This window comes from Anabrus simplex, chromosome 1, assembly GCF_040414725.1.
Source record: "Anabrus simplex isolate iqAnaSimp1 chromosome 1, ASM4041472v1, whole genome shotgun sequence".
NCBI classification, from domain to species: domain Eukaryota; kingdom Metazoa; phylum Arthropoda; class Insecta; order Orthoptera; family Tettigoniidae; genus Anabrus; species Anabrus simplex.
Genome location: NC_090265.1, coordinates 55727144 through 55746349, shown reverse-complemented (window position 1 = coordinate 55746349; position 19206 = coordinate 55727144). Strand labels below are relative to the sequence as shown.

At 38.6% G+C, this 19206-nt stretch overlaps 1 protein-coding gene across 1 annotated transcript in view; it reads left to right on the top strand.

Annotated features, from left to right (window-relative positions):
• Positions 1 to 19206, top strand: part of LOC136861067 (endoplasmic reticulum aminopeptidase 1-like) — a 39280-nt gene that overhangs the window by 9130 nt on the left and 10944 nt on the right. The window contains exon 2 of the mRNA XM_067138798.2: positions 11390 to 11583. Within this exon, the coding sequence (XP_066994899.2) occupies positions 11405 to 11583 (179 nt within the window). The 5' untranslated portion in view covers positions 11390 to 11404. The remainder of the gene's footprint in view (positions 1 to 11389; positions 11584 to 19206) is intronic.

Sequence of the window (19206 nt, the reverse complement as noted above, 5' to 3'; positions counted from 1 at the left end):
CGTTTGCTCTATTAACCAGCGTTTCGTCTTAGGTCTGACACTAGACTCTTCAGAGTGGGATGTGTCAGACCCTACCCACTGACGCTGGGTGTATGCAGGTGAACTTATCAGAAGCCTATATAAGAGGCACAGTCTGATACGGGAGATAAATCACCACAATGGAATTATTGCCCGCCTAGCAATTCCGAATGGAAAATTCTAAATTCCCATGGAGGGCATTGGATATTTTTCACCAATAGAGCATGTCAAAAACATATCAGATGTAAGGCTTTTCAGGCGTTTGCTCCATTAACCACTGTTTTGTCTTAGGTCTGACACTAGACTCTTCAGAGTGGGATGTGTCAGACCCCACCTACTGATGCTTGGTGTATGCAGGTGAACGAAGCGAAAACAAGTTATTTCATTCCTCTCCTCAGCTCAACAAAGGAGCTCTTCGGCCATATAGAGGAAATAATGAGTGAAGAAGTTATAATCTAGGGGGGGTGTGTCCTACACACCAGAGGGGAAGAAGAGTGGACGAATCTGGCGTAAGGGCACCGTCACAACAAGCCGGGACCCAGGGCGAAGCCCCCCACACAGGCAAACCCCCACGAACAGCAGGGGAAGAGGGGACAATTGATTTTATTTAAGACTGATGTAGCTCGGGCGCGCTTTACAGAAAGTGACATATATTTACAGAGATGTACATAAGCGAATTACATAAATGGTGCTGGTAGAAATTGGGTGTAAGGTGGAGGGTAGTATTGTGAGAGAAGGTAGGAAAGGGTGGCGGTAATGTTGGTAATGGAAGTGGCAGGAAGATGGAGAAGGTCGAGGGTCGGGAGGGGCGGTATGAAGAAGTTAGGTTGTGGAGCGGGTAGGGGGACCGCTTGTGGTGGTGGCGTGGGTGGCGGGGTGGGTGGCGGACTACGAGAAGAAGTAAGAGGAGGGGAACGTTTGGGGTGGGGTGGGGAGCGAGAAGGCTCCACTCGATATGTTCGCCCGCAAAAATGGACGCCGGTGGTGAGTAGAGGGTCGACATCGGCTGCAGAGGAGAGTTGGAGACGAACCATGAAGGTCGGGCCGTTGGAGATGAAGATGCGTAGCGCTCGACGGGCGGGGACGCCTGCGAAGGTCAGTTCAGTCAGGATATGTTGCTCTGTGAAGGCGGGGTCTAAGCCACGGATGACACAGCTCGGTGACGAAAGCCGGTGGTGAGCTGGTACGGAGGAGTCTTCAGCGCTGGGGGAGAGTGGTGGGGCTGCGATGGTGGCATCGGTGAAGTGGGCAGGAGGCGGCTGGGAACTAGCAGGTAGGGAGATAACGGGTGCAGACATGATAGAAGAGGGGTGACTGGACGTAACAATGCAGGTGGAAGTAGACGGAGCAGGATGGACAGAAGTGGTGAGTTTTGGTGGTAGTAGTAGTAGTAGTAGTAAACGTGGGTGAGGAATGAGTAACTGTGGGAGTGATGGTAGGAGAGATGGGGAAGTCAGGAAGGGAAATCATTTGCCGTAGCAGATGCTCCGGAGTAGGGACCGCAGCATAGTCAGCATCATAGAGACGTACACCGTTTTCGATGATGCCTATCGGTGGGCCTGGAAAGCGGAAGAAGGCGACGTCAGGAGAAGGTTGTCCTGATAAGCCATCCTGGAGGCTAAGAACCGCTTCAACAAAGATTCCGTGGTGGTGAATTTCATCACGGATGGAGGTTGGAGAATAAGAGGTGTCCACGCCCTTGATTAGGCATGAGTACATAGTGGAACGGGGAGGCGACAGCCAACTAGGCGTCTGCCCGTTTGCTTTTCCTTGGGCCGACTGGGTAACAGTAGAGATGAGCGCCACCCAGCCGAAAAAAGCATGGACATGCGATGTTCGAAGAGCGCAGGTGAACGTATCAGAAGCCTATATAAGAGGCACAGTCTGATAACTGCATACGGGAGATAAATCTCCACCACGGAATTATTGCCCGCCTAGCAATTCCGAATGGAAAATTCTAAATTCCCATGGAGGGAATTAGATATTTTTCACCAACAGGCCTGAAAAGCCTTACATCTGATATGTTTTTGACATGCTCTATTGGTGAAAAATATCTAATTCCCTCCATGGGAATTTAGAATTTTCCATTCGATGATGAATCAGTCAGTGAGGACAAGTTATTTTATATAGATTATAGGATGAATAAAACTAACAAAAGGATAAACACAATGAGAGGTCAGCATCAGAATAGTGAGCAACAGAAAAACGAGAAAAACAATGAAATACGATAAAAAATATACAAATGTGGAACGAACATCCGGGTTCGAACCAACCCACACTGGGATGCAAACCGCTGACCATAATTATAGTCCCAGCATGACACATAAAACAACATAAAAATAATTACACATTGTATGCAATAAATACGTGAGGACCGGGCGAGTTGGCCGTGCGCGTAGAGGCGCGCGGCTGTGAGCTTGCATCCGGGAGATAGTAGGTTCGAATCCCACTATCGGCAGCCCTGAAAATGGTTTTCCGTGGTTTCCCATTTTCACACCAGGCAAATGCTGGGGCTGTACCTTAATTAAGGCCACGGCCGCTTCCTTCCAACTCCCAGGCCTTTCCTATCCCATCGTCGCCATAAGACCTATCTGTGTCGGTGCAACGTAAAGCCCCTAGCAAAAAAAAAATACGTGAGGCACTCCAATCTTCCTATCAGCATTGTAAACTTCCAATGCCTGGTCGAGCGTCGAACTGACAACCCCTTGGGATGAAGACATGGTACTGAAAACCCTAGCTACATTATACTCAAACAAGTACAGTAATAATCTGCAAATACCAGTATCAGGCACAGTGTCATTTATCATCGAGTACATCATTTTGGTGTGTGGAATATTTCTACTCATTAGCCGACTCATTCAGGACCTTACTTTCTTTCAACAAACTGCTCCCTCACTAGAGGCAAGTCACACACAAAAAAAAAACAGGTCAAACATCTCCACCCTCCTACGACAGGCGGTCGACCGCATTGTCCTTGACAAGCATAACAAATTGTTTCTTTAAATAGACCCCATTCCAGAGTACGTAAACTGAGGCCTATTCCTCATTAATAACATTGCAGCAGCTTCCAATCAATTACCTCAATTCCACAAATATTTCTCATGGTCAACCTGTGCCTTCAAACATCACACCTATCTTATAATGCAACACCGATTTCCTGATACTAATATCTGCGTGATTGCCACTATTATTATTATTATTATTATTATTATTATTATTATTATTATTATTATTATTATTATTATTATTATTAATTCTTCCATTTTTACACTGCCTTCCTACATGATTTACCTGGTGCATAGATAATACCGGTCTTTTGTGCGGAATCTACTTCGCAATTACAATATAATTATGTACTCAAACGGTAATTAATACCGAATTAATAACTTATTAATTGATGGTTAGCACTTGGTTGCTTTATTGTCACACGGCAATACAATAATCAATTCAATATTCACACGATATTTATCTCACACCCAAATTGTAATTAAATCCTGATCAATTTAATCAAATAATCCAATTTAAATTATAACACTCCCTATCTAAATATTTCAGGAGAGACCTTGGGGTATCAGTTCTGTCGACAATTCTCATAGCTTTGTGACCTCACGTAAGATAATACTTACCCCTTTACTGGCCATGAACTTATCAATATTAGACTAACTTCAATCTAGCTGAAATTACCCTAGACTCATTACTACTGGTCTTCTGACACAATAATCAACCAAAGGTTCCCCAAGATAAAATAAATGAATAAATCTCTACCACCTGCAAGACTAACATATTATAGTTATTAAATTATTTACAATTAATCACTCAGACTGTTATTGACTACATGAAATAGGAATTAACAACTACGTGCCCATTATGGCACTTCATATTCAAATGAAATTATATCCCTAATCTTTATAGCGTCAGTTTATGATAAACCTTTCCCATCCCTTCTAACTATGCCAGATAATATGATTCATACTCATATCTATCACTTGATGACACCTTCATCAACTCAGGAGATCTATCCTGGGTTTAGTATTGATCCATGGGCACCGCAGTGATCATCTGCAGTTCTATCCCACCTTCAGGCTGGGGTCCATAGTTCCTTGCTGGTGGAGCCGCTGGCATTAATCCTGTGCACAAATATCACTGTTTAATTTCACACTCTGGTTAATAGCGTTCAGCGTGAACGTCTGGTCACGAATCCGGATACTACTACGTAGTCCGCGGTTTAGAACCGAATTCCGTCTATCTCTCAGCCACTATACCTTTTATCGCTACTTAATACTATCGTGCTATAGTAGTAGTAGTAATAATAATAATAATAATAATAATAATAATAATAATAATAATAATAATAATAATAATAATAATAATAAGAATAATAATAATAATAATAATAATAATAATAATAATAATAATATTACTTTCCGCACTGAATGTTCGCGACACATCACGGTTTTATAAAAGTTAACACTGGTGTCACGGAGACCAAATCTATACACTATTTATGCGAATTCTATTCTTTCACTTGAAATTGAAGTTAAATTCTCTTGAACAAAGAATTAATGAGAGCTTAGCAAAACATAGCTCTGCCGTCGGCAAGCTGAGAGTCCCGAATGGAGCACTTCCCTTACTGCAGTGGTTTTTACAAGGAGGCACTTTCCCTCTCACCAAATCTGTATATGGCATATCCACGGCACATTGAGGTTTAATAGTACGACGATCAGGTGACCAGTATTCTCCTGACGTGATCGAAAGATATCCGTACGATTATCCTTCGTTGGATCTCCTTTAATTAATTAATGTTTGTCCTGTCTCCCCCTCTCTGCTAGGGTGAAGTCCCATCTCGAGGATGTGTGGTGACGATAACCAGATGGCCCTCGGTAATTTTCCACGCACAACTGAGCCTGTATTCTTTCTCCCTACAAAAATTAGCGAGTAATAGGACATTAGAGACTCTAAATAAATGTCTCAATTATAGTTGTCTCTTTTAAAATGAAGAATGACTCCAGAATTCATATCTGATTAAATTTTGCCTCCTAGATAATTAGGTTGGCTAGTCTGAATTAAAGATGGTTTCCATATTTCGTTTCGAAAAAGTTTGCTTCATTCTCCTCGTCGTGAGGAAGGGATGTCTTCTCTCGAGTTGGGTCATGGGGAATTCCCGATTGCAGCCCCGCCCGAGTCTAGGCGGGCTTGGCTTCTGCTGCGAGTTCCAGCTATACAAAGGACAATATTGCGCAATAGATTGCAACTAATGAAATCCTGCAGAATAAATTTAAAAGACTCATTTTATCTGTCTTAATGATATGGATATTAATTAATTTTGGTTTTATTCCCTCAAAGATCATTGCATCTGTAATTTCCAAGACCAGTATTGACCAGGGGTCCTCGGATCATGCCCCTGTCAGGTGCAATATAGTATTGAAAAGGTAGACCATTAAAACATAAGTTTAATTATTATCGTGTTAACTTGTATGACTTAGTGATATGTCAGTTGAAAATACTACTAAATTTGCAAAATATCTAAATATCGTTGGTCCAGATGGATCAGAAACTACCATAAATGGGTTCTGGAGGATAGAAGGAACCCTGAGAAATCGAATAAGTCTTCAACAGAATGAGTCAGAAAGTACCGGCAGTGCAAGAAATTGGAGGTGTCCCCACAGCCCAGCATTTCCATTTCATCAGTATTTGTTTGATCTGCTTTATTTCTGTCAAAAAGACACATTTTACCCCATAAACCTTGAAGCTGTGCCATCAACACAGACCATCTACTTTTTATTTTAATGTTTGTCCTTATCTTTTCTTTCCTCTTCTCATACTGCCCTTTCATTGTGTTTATTCTATTATGTGTTCCATTTCATCAGTGGCGCCGACTTTGGCGGGGGGTGGCAAGGCGTTTTATGCCCCCCCAAAATTATCTTAGTGGGGCAGAGAGCCATTTTTCCCCCTCAAAAATTCTCCTCCTAGATGTTAAGTCCCCTTAAAACATGGAGTTTAGTAGTCTTCAGAGGTTGCTAAGGCGTTAAATCTGGAGAAGGGGGTAGATGATTTTATATCAAGAAATGAGATCAGAAAGCAGACATTCCTTCAGAGAATTACATTTTCCAGGTGGTACATCTGGTGGTACAGATTTTCACATTTCATATCATGAAATGTATAAAATATTTATTATGAAGCAAGTTCTAAATTTTTTTACTTGTGATTATTTTTGATAGCTTTGAACATAAAACATTCCTTCAAACTATTCACTGTATTTGTAAATCAAGTGCTATTTTTCTGTTTACTTGTGAATATTATTGAAAAATCCATACATAAGACTCGTTCAAAAATATATTTGAGAAACAAGCTCTATTATTGTTCTGTTTGTTTGTGAATATTGTTACTATATAGGAATGTTTGCATAGTTGTTCCTCATTTCATGTGCTTCTGTTCATCTTAATCGTGCCCCCCCAATAATTACCCGAATTTGACGCGCCTTCTTATCATGCTTCTCTCTTTCTCTACATATGACTTGATTTAAAACTTTCTTTTCCATTACTTAAATAGACTTATAATGTTGTTGTCTGAGTCATCAGTCAATAGACTGGTTTGATGCAACTTTCCATAACACCCTATCCTGTGCTGACCTTTTCACTTCTACCTAACTACTACATCCTACATTTGCTCTAATCTACATGTCATACTCATACCTTGGTCCACCCCTACCATTCTTACCCCCTACACTTCCCTTAAAAACCAAATGAAATAGTCCTGGGTGTTTTAAGATGTGTCCTATTGTCCCCGTTAAAATTGGCGATATTGTGTATATTTTCATCAGTTGGAAATTAAAAGTTTTATTGTCTGCTTGGAACTGCAATGTGTCATTGGGGAAGTAGTGGCGAGCTAAGAACGAGTTTTTTTCGTCATTCAGAGGGGTGATACATAGCCCGGACCATGCCAAGGTCGAAGCAAATCACGTGACTACTGCCGCACGCGCGCAACTCACATTCTGAATCTGGAATAGTCTGAGCCAATTAAATGAGACCATCAGCCAATTATCGTTCTCGTTGAAGATCACACCTCCCAGGCCGATAAGATAAAAAGGCCTTGTTACGAGTAAATTGCTCTCTCTGAATATCCTTCACTGTATTGCTCTCTCTCTGAATATCCTTCGCTGTATTGCTCTCTCTCTGAATATTCTTCGCTGTGCTGCTTTTCTGAACTCTAGACTTGGATGTGCGACGCTACGTTATCCGACCACGTGGAGAAATGATTTCCAGTTCAAGTCGACGCCCGTTCTGCCAGAATTTAGCGAGATAATTAGCGAATTCCTATGGAGTAAAACACGCCTTAAGAACCAAGTTAAGTGCGACTGTGTAGACGAGTTATTAACGTTCGACGTGTGCTTGTGCAAATACTTAATCTTGTCATCTCAGTTACAGCTTGTGACCGGAATTCTACAGAAGTCGTCTTAGAAGCTGAACACCTCAAGATGGACAATTCCACAACCACCTAGAACACAACTTCATCGAGGGACACCTGCTACAAAGCCTCCATGGAGCTGTAAAATGTGAGGCGTATCTGGTAATTGGAAGGAGACCGATCGGAGGAAAATGCTGGAATAATTGACTGTCGACGGGGATCGAACTCCATCTAAAACTTGAGTACCTTTTAATTTAATTTATCTGTCTCACCTTTTGTACAACTAGAGGTCTTTCTTCTTTAAGTCGTAGATCTATTAGTTTGTTGTAGTTAGAAACATTTCATTTTTCCACTTCTTAAGGTGTCGTGGTAGACTAGGTACGTGTGAATGAAATTTTGAATCTGTTAGAGTAGACATGTAGGTTGTCTTTGAATGATTTCCCATGGTTAGGAGCTTAATATTTAAAAATCACTGACCACACGATAAATCTACTTCCTTTGTAATGTTGAAAGTTATTGGACTGAAATTTACGTGTACATTTTGAGTGAATAGGGTCGAACCTAGTGTCTTTCAAGATCACTTGTTGTATTTATGATGAAGTCATCTAATTTTATGATATTCCACGAGGATCAGTGGATGTAATAATCACTCAAATAATAATAATATTGACTAAAGATCGGATAAAACAGAATTAAACGCTCGTGAGCCATAAATTTACAGTAGAGTCCTTATATGTGAGATTGAATGTGCTCTGTTCATGAAGGGTCTGGAATATGACCAATCCTGAGGGATATTTGTTGTATAATTCAGCGATTGATGATTTAATGATGATATTTGACTTATTCTTGTGTATTGGGAGCGCAAGACAGATTATGATATTGGAGTACGTGTTGCGAGTGTATTTCACAGGTAGGGAATAAAAATAATACGATTAAGGCTCACGCTCACGATAGTTTCAACCTGTAGCCCAAGCGATGGTAGTGCTTATGGATTTTACAAGAATCTTCCATTATAATTTCAAGAGTTAGATGAACTCACATCGATATGTGAAATGTGTTTCTACCAAGTGATACCCATGACTTCGATCACTAGTCACCATTAATGAAGAATAATTTCAGTACACAGATTATTTCTGCTAGATATTATGTGACCTGACCACTCGTAAAAATCATGAATAAACTTGCCAAAACAGGATTCGATATAAATAATGTACATAAAATACATGTTTACTAGTGTGAATGTGTGTGTATATGTAAATACGTATATTTATCTTGTATAATGTTGGTCCCATTTAATTTGATCTGGTCGTGCACTTGCTGCGACGCAGATTACATTCATCGTTGTGTGCTGTCTTACGAAGTAATTTTCATGCCCTTAAGGGAAAATTTGATCAACTTAAGTCGAGGAAGACTAGAAAAGGATTCATTTTCTTCATTAGCGAGATTTAAAAGGAAAGATCATCTCGTTATCTTATGAAGGCACTCGATTTGTAAATAAAATTTATTTTACTAGCTCACACGTGGATAACGTAAATTTCTGACACATTTATAGTTGAACTTTGAAATATTTTAAGATTAATTTGAATGGAAAAGCAATACAAAGATCAGAAGTAGAAGTTCGTTAGCCACATGATTACTTTGAGTTATGGTGAAACCAAGTCATAAATAATTAATTGGAAAATAATTATTCTGTAATGCTAATGACGATCGTTAGGTAAATGATGCAGTGGAAAAATAATGAGAACATGATCGTGTGACAGTGAAGCATAGGTTAATTAAATGATGAGAGATTAATAATAATAATAATCAGAATAATAATTAATTAATTTTGAGAATTTTGAAATCAATTTTCATTTTCTACTGAAGTTCATGCTGGTGTCATTGACTAATATTAAATACTGTAAGTGATAAATTTAGTTGAGTTCATCTTAAAACCACGTGTTGAGACTACTCTGAATTGGTAAAGCTTTGAACACATTTATTGTAAAACCCTCGTTAGCAAGACAGTTGTTTAATTATTTTATGAACCCCTATGTTAATTTTTTTAAAATTCTTTCAATCAAATATTTTGATTTGGAAAGGGAAGAGGCCTAATTTTTCTTTGGTTTTCATTACAGCACAGTAAGGCTGGAGATTAAGAACACGTGTCACTCAAAATCGAGGAAGAAATTCAATATTATGGAAGTTCTATGTAAAAAAAAAAAAAAAAAAGGGAATATCATTAAGAATATTTTCATTCATTATTTGCTTATGTGAATAAATGTCAGAGTGTTGTATTAACATTTCTTTTTATCCTGCTTGGTCATCAACCCTTAACTTCCCTTAAATGCCTCTAGAAAGTGATAGCCAACGATCGAACGGTCCACCTCGGGATCTCTCGCTCGCTGGCTGGGCTTAGCTCGGGAAAAATGGGGGCACTATCATTCTATCTCTTCTTCTCATCACATTTAGCCAAATCAATCTCCTCTCACCAATTCGATTCAGTATCTCTTCATTCGTGATTTGATCTATCCATCTCACCTTCAGCATTCTTCTGTAATACCATATTTCAAAAGCTTCTATTCTCTTTCTTTCTGAGCTAGTTATCGCCCATTTTTCACTTCCATATAATGCTACGCTCCAGACAAAAGTCTTCACAAACATTTCTCTAATTCCTATATCAATATTTGAAGTGAGCAAATTTTTTTTCTTAAGAAAGGCCTTCCTTGTTTCTCTTGGTCTGCATTTTATGTCCTCCTTACTTCTGCCATTATTAGTTATTTTACAACCCAAGGAACAGTATTCATCTAGTTTCTTTAAGACATCATTTCCTAATCTAATATTGCCTTCACCGAGCTTGATAGCTGCAGTCGCTTAAGTGCGGCCAGTATCCAGTAATTGGGAGATAGGGGGTTCGAGCCCCACTGTTGGCAATCCTGAAGATGGTTTTCCATGGTTTCCCATTTTCACACTAGGCAAATGCTGGGGCTGTATCTTAATTAAGGCCACGACCACTTCCTTCCACTTCCTAGGCCTTTTCTATCCCATAGCCGTGGTAAGACCTATCTGTGTCGGTGCGACGTAAAGCAAAAAAAAAAAAAAAAAAAGTTCAAATGTATTCCATTACTTTTCCTTTGGACTTATTTCTTTTCATCTTGTACTCCTTACCCAAGACTCCGTCCATACCACTCAGCAATTTCTCCAGATCTACTGCAGTCTCAGATAAAATAACAATATCATTGGCAAATCTCAGGGTTTTGATTTCCTCTTCTTGGATTGTGATGTCCTTTCCAAATTCCTACTTACTTTCCTTTGCTGCCTGTTATATATAAACATTGAAAAGGAGGGGGGGGGGGGGGACAAACTGCAGCCTTGCTCCATTCTCAGGATTGCTGCTTACTTTTCAAAGCCCTCAATTCTTATCACTGCCGACTGATTTTTATACAGATTGTAGATAATTCTTCGTTCTTGGTATCTGATCCTAGTTGCCTTCAGAATTTCAAATAGCTTGATCCAATCAAAATTATCGAATGCCCTTTCTAGATCTATGAACGTCACATATGTGGGCTTTTCCTTCTTAATTCAATCCTCTAGGATCAGACGATTGCTTCATGTGTTCCTACATTTCTTCTCAAATCAAATTGGTCTTCTCTCAACTTAGTTTCAACTAGTCTTTCCATTTGTTTATGAATAATATGTCATATTAAAATTTTGCAGACATGAGATACTAAGCTAATGATGTGGTAATTTTCACACTTGTAGCACCGGCTTTCTTGGGAATAGGTATAACAACATTCTGCCAAAAATCAGATAGCACTTCTCCTGTATTATACATCTTACGCACTAAATGAAATAACATCGCCATGCTGGTTTCTCCTAAGGCAAATGGAATGTCATCGATTCCAGGTGTCTTGTTCCTATTTAGGTCTATTTATTTAGATTTATAATAACATGATGAAATGTAACTGATTTTCTGTTTTCTTTACAGAGGTTTATAGGAGAGATGTTGATACCCATTTATGATTTGACTGGAAATTCTACTTTCGATGACTACCATCCCATGGCAGAAATAGCAGCCTTAGCCCATTATATTCTGTGTAAAGCAGGATATAGGGAAGCAGTGAATAGAGCTAGAGTTGAATTTGATGAGTGGCTAAATGATCCTAAGGAAATAGATGGTGGGTAAGTAGTGGGGTGGATTATTTCTGGTGATATTTTATTTATTTATCATATGACTTTTAGTCCATGTACATAGACTCCTGTTCATAATAGTAATGGACAAGGTCATCAAATCTATCAAGAAAATGGACAGTGAACCAAATGCCCTGGTATTTGCTGATGATGTGCTTTTATGGGGAGAGACAGAAGCTGAAGTTCAGAAGAAACTTAATGAAGGGAACAACATATTCAAAAATTTTGGACTGAAGATGAGCAAAACAAAGACAGTGGAAATGACCATCAAGAGGGAAGGAACAAGCTCAAATATATTTCTGGAAGGAGCAAAAATCGAATCAGCTTCCCACTTCAAGTACCTAGGAAGCACAATATCAAAAGACAACACTGTTAGGCAGGAAATACTCAGCAGGACACAAAAAGCATCGACCTTCTACAGTAAGTCAGAAACCTCCTCTGGGTCTGAAAAATACCACAGAAAGCGAAAACAATCATGCACCACAATTAGTTCATACCAATCCTCACGTACAGTTTAGAGACATGTACCCTGCTAAACAAAGACTTCAGTAGAATCCAAGCAACTGAAATGAGATTCATTAGAACCATGGACCAAACAACCAGAAAGGACAAGATCAGAAATGAAGTGAATAGGAAAGTAGCTGGTATTGAGGTTCCTATTATCAGTGTCATAAAGAAACGCAGACTTCAGTAGTATGGGCACATAATGAGAATGAACAGGGATAGACCTGCCAGAAAATATTTCAACCTTAATCTCGTAGGAAGAAGACCACAGGGAAGACCAAGAAAACGTTGGATAGAGACTGTAAGATCAGATGTGGAGGAGAGAGGATACAAATGGGAGGATGTACTGGATCAGAAGATGTATGAAGATAGAAGGAGATGGCGAGCGATGTACACCACACCCAGGAAACTGGAGTTGGGAAATTATGATGATGATAATGATAATGATGATGATGATTATGATGACTTTTAGTGCCGCAAGTGTTTGAGGACATGTTTGGCTTGCCTGGTGCAGGTCTTTCTATTTGACACCCATGGGAAACATGCACATCTGGATGTGGGATAATGAAAATAAGGTAGGGAAAAGGTGAAATCCAGTGTCAGCACATTGTCTACTCCTGTCGAATAACACCAATGGATCTGCTTAAGGCTTGAAAAGAGGGAGGTCTGAAGAGTCTACCCTAATAGCTTTCAATTCGGATGGCACAATAGTGAATGCCGTGTGCATTCGCCATTTTGTGGTGAAATCGGAGCTCGGAATGAATGGTAAAATTAGTACAACTCGGGACTGCAATCCAATAGAATGTATAGTGAAGTGACATTTGTTTATCTAACACGAGATCTATCAATATGTATAATAATATTTGTAAGTAATCTTTGTTAGGTATGTGAAATATTATGAAATAATTGTGAATTTTGTGAAAATATTTTTAAAATGTCTTCATATCTAAATTTAAAGGCCTATTTCTACTGCAGATGGAAAAAAAGAAGAAAGAATGAGTCAAGAGGAATTGAACAAGCCTAAAATGTGTAAGAAACCCTATGTACAATGCAATAAAGCTCAGGCAGCCAAGTACTGCAAGCCACAATAAAGTACCGCTACTGTTCCTGTTGAGGTTATGAAGACATTTTTTTTTACTTTTTGTTTTACGTCGCACCGACACAGATAGGCCTCATGGCGATGATGGGATAGGAAAGGGTTAGGAGTGGGAAGGAATCGGCCGTGGCCTTAATTAAGGTACAGCCCCAACATTTGCCTGGTGTGAAAATGGGAAATCACGGAAAACCATCTTCAGGGCTGCCGACAGTGGGGGTCGAACCCACTATCTTGAGAATGCAAGTTCACAGCTGCACACCCTCAACCGCACAGCCAACTCGCTTGTTGTTATGAAGCAACATGCACCCAAAGAGAATGAAGAGAAGATTTAATCAAATTAATGAAGAATCAATCAATCAATCAATCAATCAATCAATCAATCAATCAATCAATCAATCAATCAATCAATCAATCAATCAATCAATCAATCAATCAATCAATCAATCAATCAATCAATCAATCAATCACCACTGATATAGATTTAGGGCAGTTGCCCAGGAGACAGATTTCCTACCTGTTGTTTTCCTAGCCTTTTCTTAAATGATTGCAAAGAAATTGTAAATTTATTGAACATCTCCCTTCGTAAGTTATTTCAATCCCTAACGCCACTTCCTTTAAGCGAATTTTGCCCCAATTTGTCCTCTTTAATATGAACTTTATCTTCATATTGTGATCTTTCCTACTTTCAAAAACACCATACAAACTTACTCATCTACTAATGTCATTCCACGCCATCTCTCTACTGACAGCTTGGAACATTGGGATTATGTTGTTTTTGGTTTGCCATCAGGAGCTGTGGTTAGTCTCCATGGTTCACCGATAGACGTTGCCAGGAATGTCGCTCTCTGCTGCCATCATCTTAGCTGGTTTGACCCCGGACAGTTGGCCCATGTTCTCCTTAGAGACTCATGGCGGGCTTGTCTTGCTCAATTAGAAGAATCAAATACACAGATGACATCAGCTGAAACATTATATCATAGTCAAAGCCTTCTAACATTAGTATGTCATTAATAGTCTAGTTTAATATAGGCTTTTCTTCTTAAATTAGGCAGACCTCCAAAATGTCTACTGTATCCTTAATTTCTTATATTCACTACAATTGCTAAATGAATTGATGTTTATAACTGTTGCATTAGATCAAATTTCTTTTCTCTGAGCCAAGGCCTAGTCATTGCCCTCTTCTTAGTGTTTGGCTTATTCAACTTTTGCTGTATCTTACGTATTTTACGCAAATATTTTATTATTAACGTTGCATTTATGCGTAGTTTTCTCGTATAAATGTATCTAAGTTCTTCTTTCTTTACTTCTATACAATTCTCAATGTTATATGGCATGGCTTGCTTCTTGATTGATTGATTCCGCTTCCTAGAAGTGTCTGTTCATTTGTAAACTTTTGTATAGTGTTAGCGTTAACAATTCAAACTCTATTTTGTCATATGCACTGCCATCATGATCATGACCATTTCGTTGATACCGTATTTCTTTGACACTTTATAACTTTATGCATTGTATTTAATTTCATTACCGGTAATTGCGTGCAAATTGACTCTACCAAATTACTCCTAGAACAATGAAATGGCACACTATACTTATATGAATTTCCACCTAAACCAGAAATGTGTAGCTGATGATGTTTAGTCATTCGAAACAAAACAATTACTACTTGTAAATTAAATTTTCCAAAGGCAAAATAAAAAGTATTGATTAGGTGGAACAATTTTCTGCTTGATTATTGATTGATTTGGAGAATAGGTATGAGGTTAAATAGTGAAATGATCTAAAATCTCTTTGTCATTTTACTTATAGTGTATTGAAAGATGGAAAACCTCATACCTATTCTCCTGATACATGTCAATATGGATAAAACATGTTCTTAACTTATGATATTGGTTGATTTATCGATACAGATCATGAAGTAGATGGTTTGACATACCGCTTAGTCGAGCGGATCGTCTCCTTTCTCCCAAGTCTTCCCAGCCCAAACTTGCAACATTTTCGGAACGTTACTCTTTTATCGGAAATCATCCATAACAAATCAAACTGCTTTCCTTTGGATTTTTTCCAGTTCTTGAACCAAATAATCCTGGTGAAGCTCCATACACTGGAACCATATTCTAGTTGGGGTTGTACCAGACACTTACATGCCCTTTCCTTTACATCCTTACTTTCTTGACTCAGTTAATATAACTTTCAAGCTTTTCAGTCTGTTGAAGATGAAAACAACAATTAGAACACTATAAAATATCTGTAAAAAAAGAGCAATTTCACTTATAACCTCCATTTCACTTTTTTACAAGTATTTTATAGTGTTCTAAGTGTTGTATTCATGTTTGACAGACTGAAAAGCTTATAAGTTATATTGATGAAAATTGGAAGCGGTGTATGATTTGCCAGCCCTAGGCATAGAAAGAGATTTCCAAACCTAAATTCTGCACATTCCCCTATTTCTAGCAGCAATGTGACATATTCTACATCCAGATGACCTCCGCCTGCCCATTTTTTATTGCTATCCTGAGTTTTTTCTTATGAATTATGGCAAGTTGTTTTGATGTTGGTCTACCATTTAGTTCCATTTTCTGATACGGGGTCAGGGATGAGACGAGATGAAATTTCATGGACATCATTTGCCGGGAACTGAAAATGGGAAACAACACAAAACCATTCTCAGGAAAGCTGACAGTGAGGTTCAAACCCTCTTGTCTTCGGAATTCAGAACTTGGCTCCATAGCTGTAATGCATTGACATGCATGGCTACTCCGCTCTGTGAATTATGCCAAGTACTGGGATTATCATAATTATACCAACAAAAAAATCAGGGATGCTCTTCGTGTTATGTAAAGAATGATGGCACAATTAGATTGATGGATAAAATGTTTCTTTTCAAGACAAGGAGGTTACATTTTTACTTCTGGGCACACGATTCAAATTGTCAAACTCATTGTGTCGTGCAACACTTAAATCATCATTTTCGAGGCAGATGGGTAGGCCGTTGTGTGCCAGTAAAATGGCCTCTGTGCTCTGCCGATTTAACTCCCATAGACTTTACTTGTTATGTGAAGATTGAAGTAGAGGGGGAAATATTGAAGATTTTCTGTAATCAAACCATTGGGCATATTGTTTCTTTTATTAAGTATTTCATTTCTATTACAGTGTTATGAGTAAAGGTTATTAGACTAGTAACACATACGTACAAGTACATACGGCTGAAGACCAAGGATGTCATAGCTAATAATAATAATAATAATAATAATAATAATAATAATAATAATAATAATAATAATAATAATAATAATAATAAATCCTGACCATGGTCAGAACATTGATCAATGATATAACAATCAACCAAACATGTAGAGTCTTGTAATGAATGAATCCACTGGCTTGGATATACAAAATCGTAGGCCCAAGGAAAGACACCACTCGGATGCAGTGGGGTGTCACTTAGAAGATCATTGTGAGTCGGAGCGCCTGAAAGCCCAACAGACAAACTGCAGACACAGACTTAAATTCAGTAAACCAGGGAAATACTCTTTCTTTTCAACATTAAACATAAATTTGATAATGAAAATTGGGAAGTAGAAACACTTAACAGATGTAATGGATCAACACAGGATTCTAATAACAGCCCTTCAGGAACTTCGGAACACAGATCAGGACCCCACTTGAATCTGGAGGACATCGTGTTTACAAAGGACCTCCAGGAAAAAGAGTAATGAAGAATGTCCCCCAATTTGGAATGGGATTCCTGGCCCATACCAGCATATTCGATTCAGTAGAGGACTTCTCATCACCTAAGAACAGCAACCTTAACAATTAAAGTAGAGAACAAAATATATACATTGATTAATGTCCATGCCCCAACAAATGACAAAAACATGAAAAATAAAGAAAAAACTGAAATATTTTGGGAAGAGCTTGACCAAATGATATCAAATATCCCTGACAACCATGTTAAAATAATATTTGGGGATTTTGTCATGAAAATTGGACAAGAAAGAAAGAATTGCACAGTGGTAGGTAAATGGTCAGCTCATAAATTGACAAACAAGAATGGTCAAAGGCTATTTGAACTTTGCATAGACCATGGGCTTGTTCTTGAAACCACAAGATTTGAGAGAAAACCGCACAAGTTAATGACCTGGAAATGCCCTAATGTTAAAATGAGTTAGTTTCAGATAGATCATGTAGCAATGGATAAAAAGTACCACAAAGAAATCTATGTCAAAGTACTTCACGTGGTGGACATCAATTCACACCACTATATTTCAAAGATAAAAATCAAGTTAACCTGTACAAAGAAATACAAATCACCCAAAATCCACTCACTCACTCACTCACTCACTCACTCACTCACTCACTCACTCACTCACTCACTCACTCACTCACTCACTCACTCACTCACTCACTCACCAAAATCCACTAGGAGGAGCAAATATGAACCCAGCTACTAAATAAATAATGCATTGTGTTAAGAGAGATCCAAAACAAATCTAAGCGACAAACTGGAAATTATTATTGATAAACTGAAAAGCATTTCTGAATTAATTGCTCCTATTAGAAGGAGAAAGAAACACGCCTGGTGAAATGTGGAATGTGATATGCCAATAGAGAAAAGGCACAAAGCATGGCTAAATGACCAACAAAAGAAAACCGAAAAATCTCACAAAGAACTAACCATTGCTAAAAGACAAATGGCCAAACAAATTTGAAGAATCAAAAGAGACCATCAAAAAGAAAACCTAAACGTCAGAGATGAGTCATTCAAACAACGTAAGACAAGGAACTATTACAGGACATTTAGACAATATCAATGTATACTCCACCCACACTCAGGATGAAAAATAAACAAGGGAAACTAGCACACAATAATCAAGAGAATGCCAAAATTCTAGCCGATCACTTCAAAGAATTACTAAATGCTGAGGAACCAAAAGAATATTTAGAATTTGAACCTTATCCAAAAAAATAAACATGTCTAGAAAAGGTTATACCATCAGATTTCAATGAAGTAATCAAAGCAATTGGTTGGCTCAAGAACTACAAGGCAGCAGGAGAGAATCAAGTGGTTGCAGAGCTGTGGAAGAATGCAAATAAATAAACACTTCAAAATCTCCACAAACACTTCATAGACATCTGGAATTCTGAAAAATTGCCTGAAGAATGGAATACAGCTATAATTCATCCAATGCACAAAAAGTGTAATAGATTGGATCCAAATAATTACCGGGGGATTTTCTTACTTGATGTCACATGTAAGATCCAGTCTAGAATTATCCTAACAAGAATTCAAGAACTGAGCTCGATAGCTGCAGCCGCTAAGTGCGGCCAGTATCCAGTAATTGGGAGATAGTGGGTTCGAACCCCACTGTCGGCAGCCCTGAAAATGGTTTTCTGTGGTTTCCCATTTTCACACCAGGCAAATGCTGGGGCTGTACCTTAATTAAGGCCATGGCCGCTTCCTTCCCATTCCTACGCCTTTCCTATCCTATCGTCGCCATAAGACCTATCTGTTTCGGTGCGACGTAAAGCAAATGGCAAGAAAGAATTCAAGAACAACTTGACTGAGAGATTGGAGAATATCAGGGAGGATTTCAACCTGGAAGAAGTTGTCCAGATCAAATCATCAGTCTTTAGTGGATCATGAAACATCAAAGAGTGAGAAACAAAAAGTTAGTCAGAACTTTTGTTGACTTCAAGAAAGCGTATGACAGTATCCATCATGAGTCATTATTTAAAAACCTCAAGGAATTTGGATTACACCAAAAACTTATCACCCTTATTGGAATTACCATTAAGAACACTAAATCAAAAGTTAAATTAAGGGGGGAGTTGTCTGAATCATTTGAAATCCGGACTGGACTTCGGACAGGGTGACGGTCTTTTACCATTACTATTTAACTGCACACTGGAGAAAATCATGCAAGAGTGGACTAAGAAATGCCAACCAAACATCAAGATTGGCAAAAAAATCAAACTCAATTGCCTGGCATTTGTAGATGACCTTGCGCTGCTTG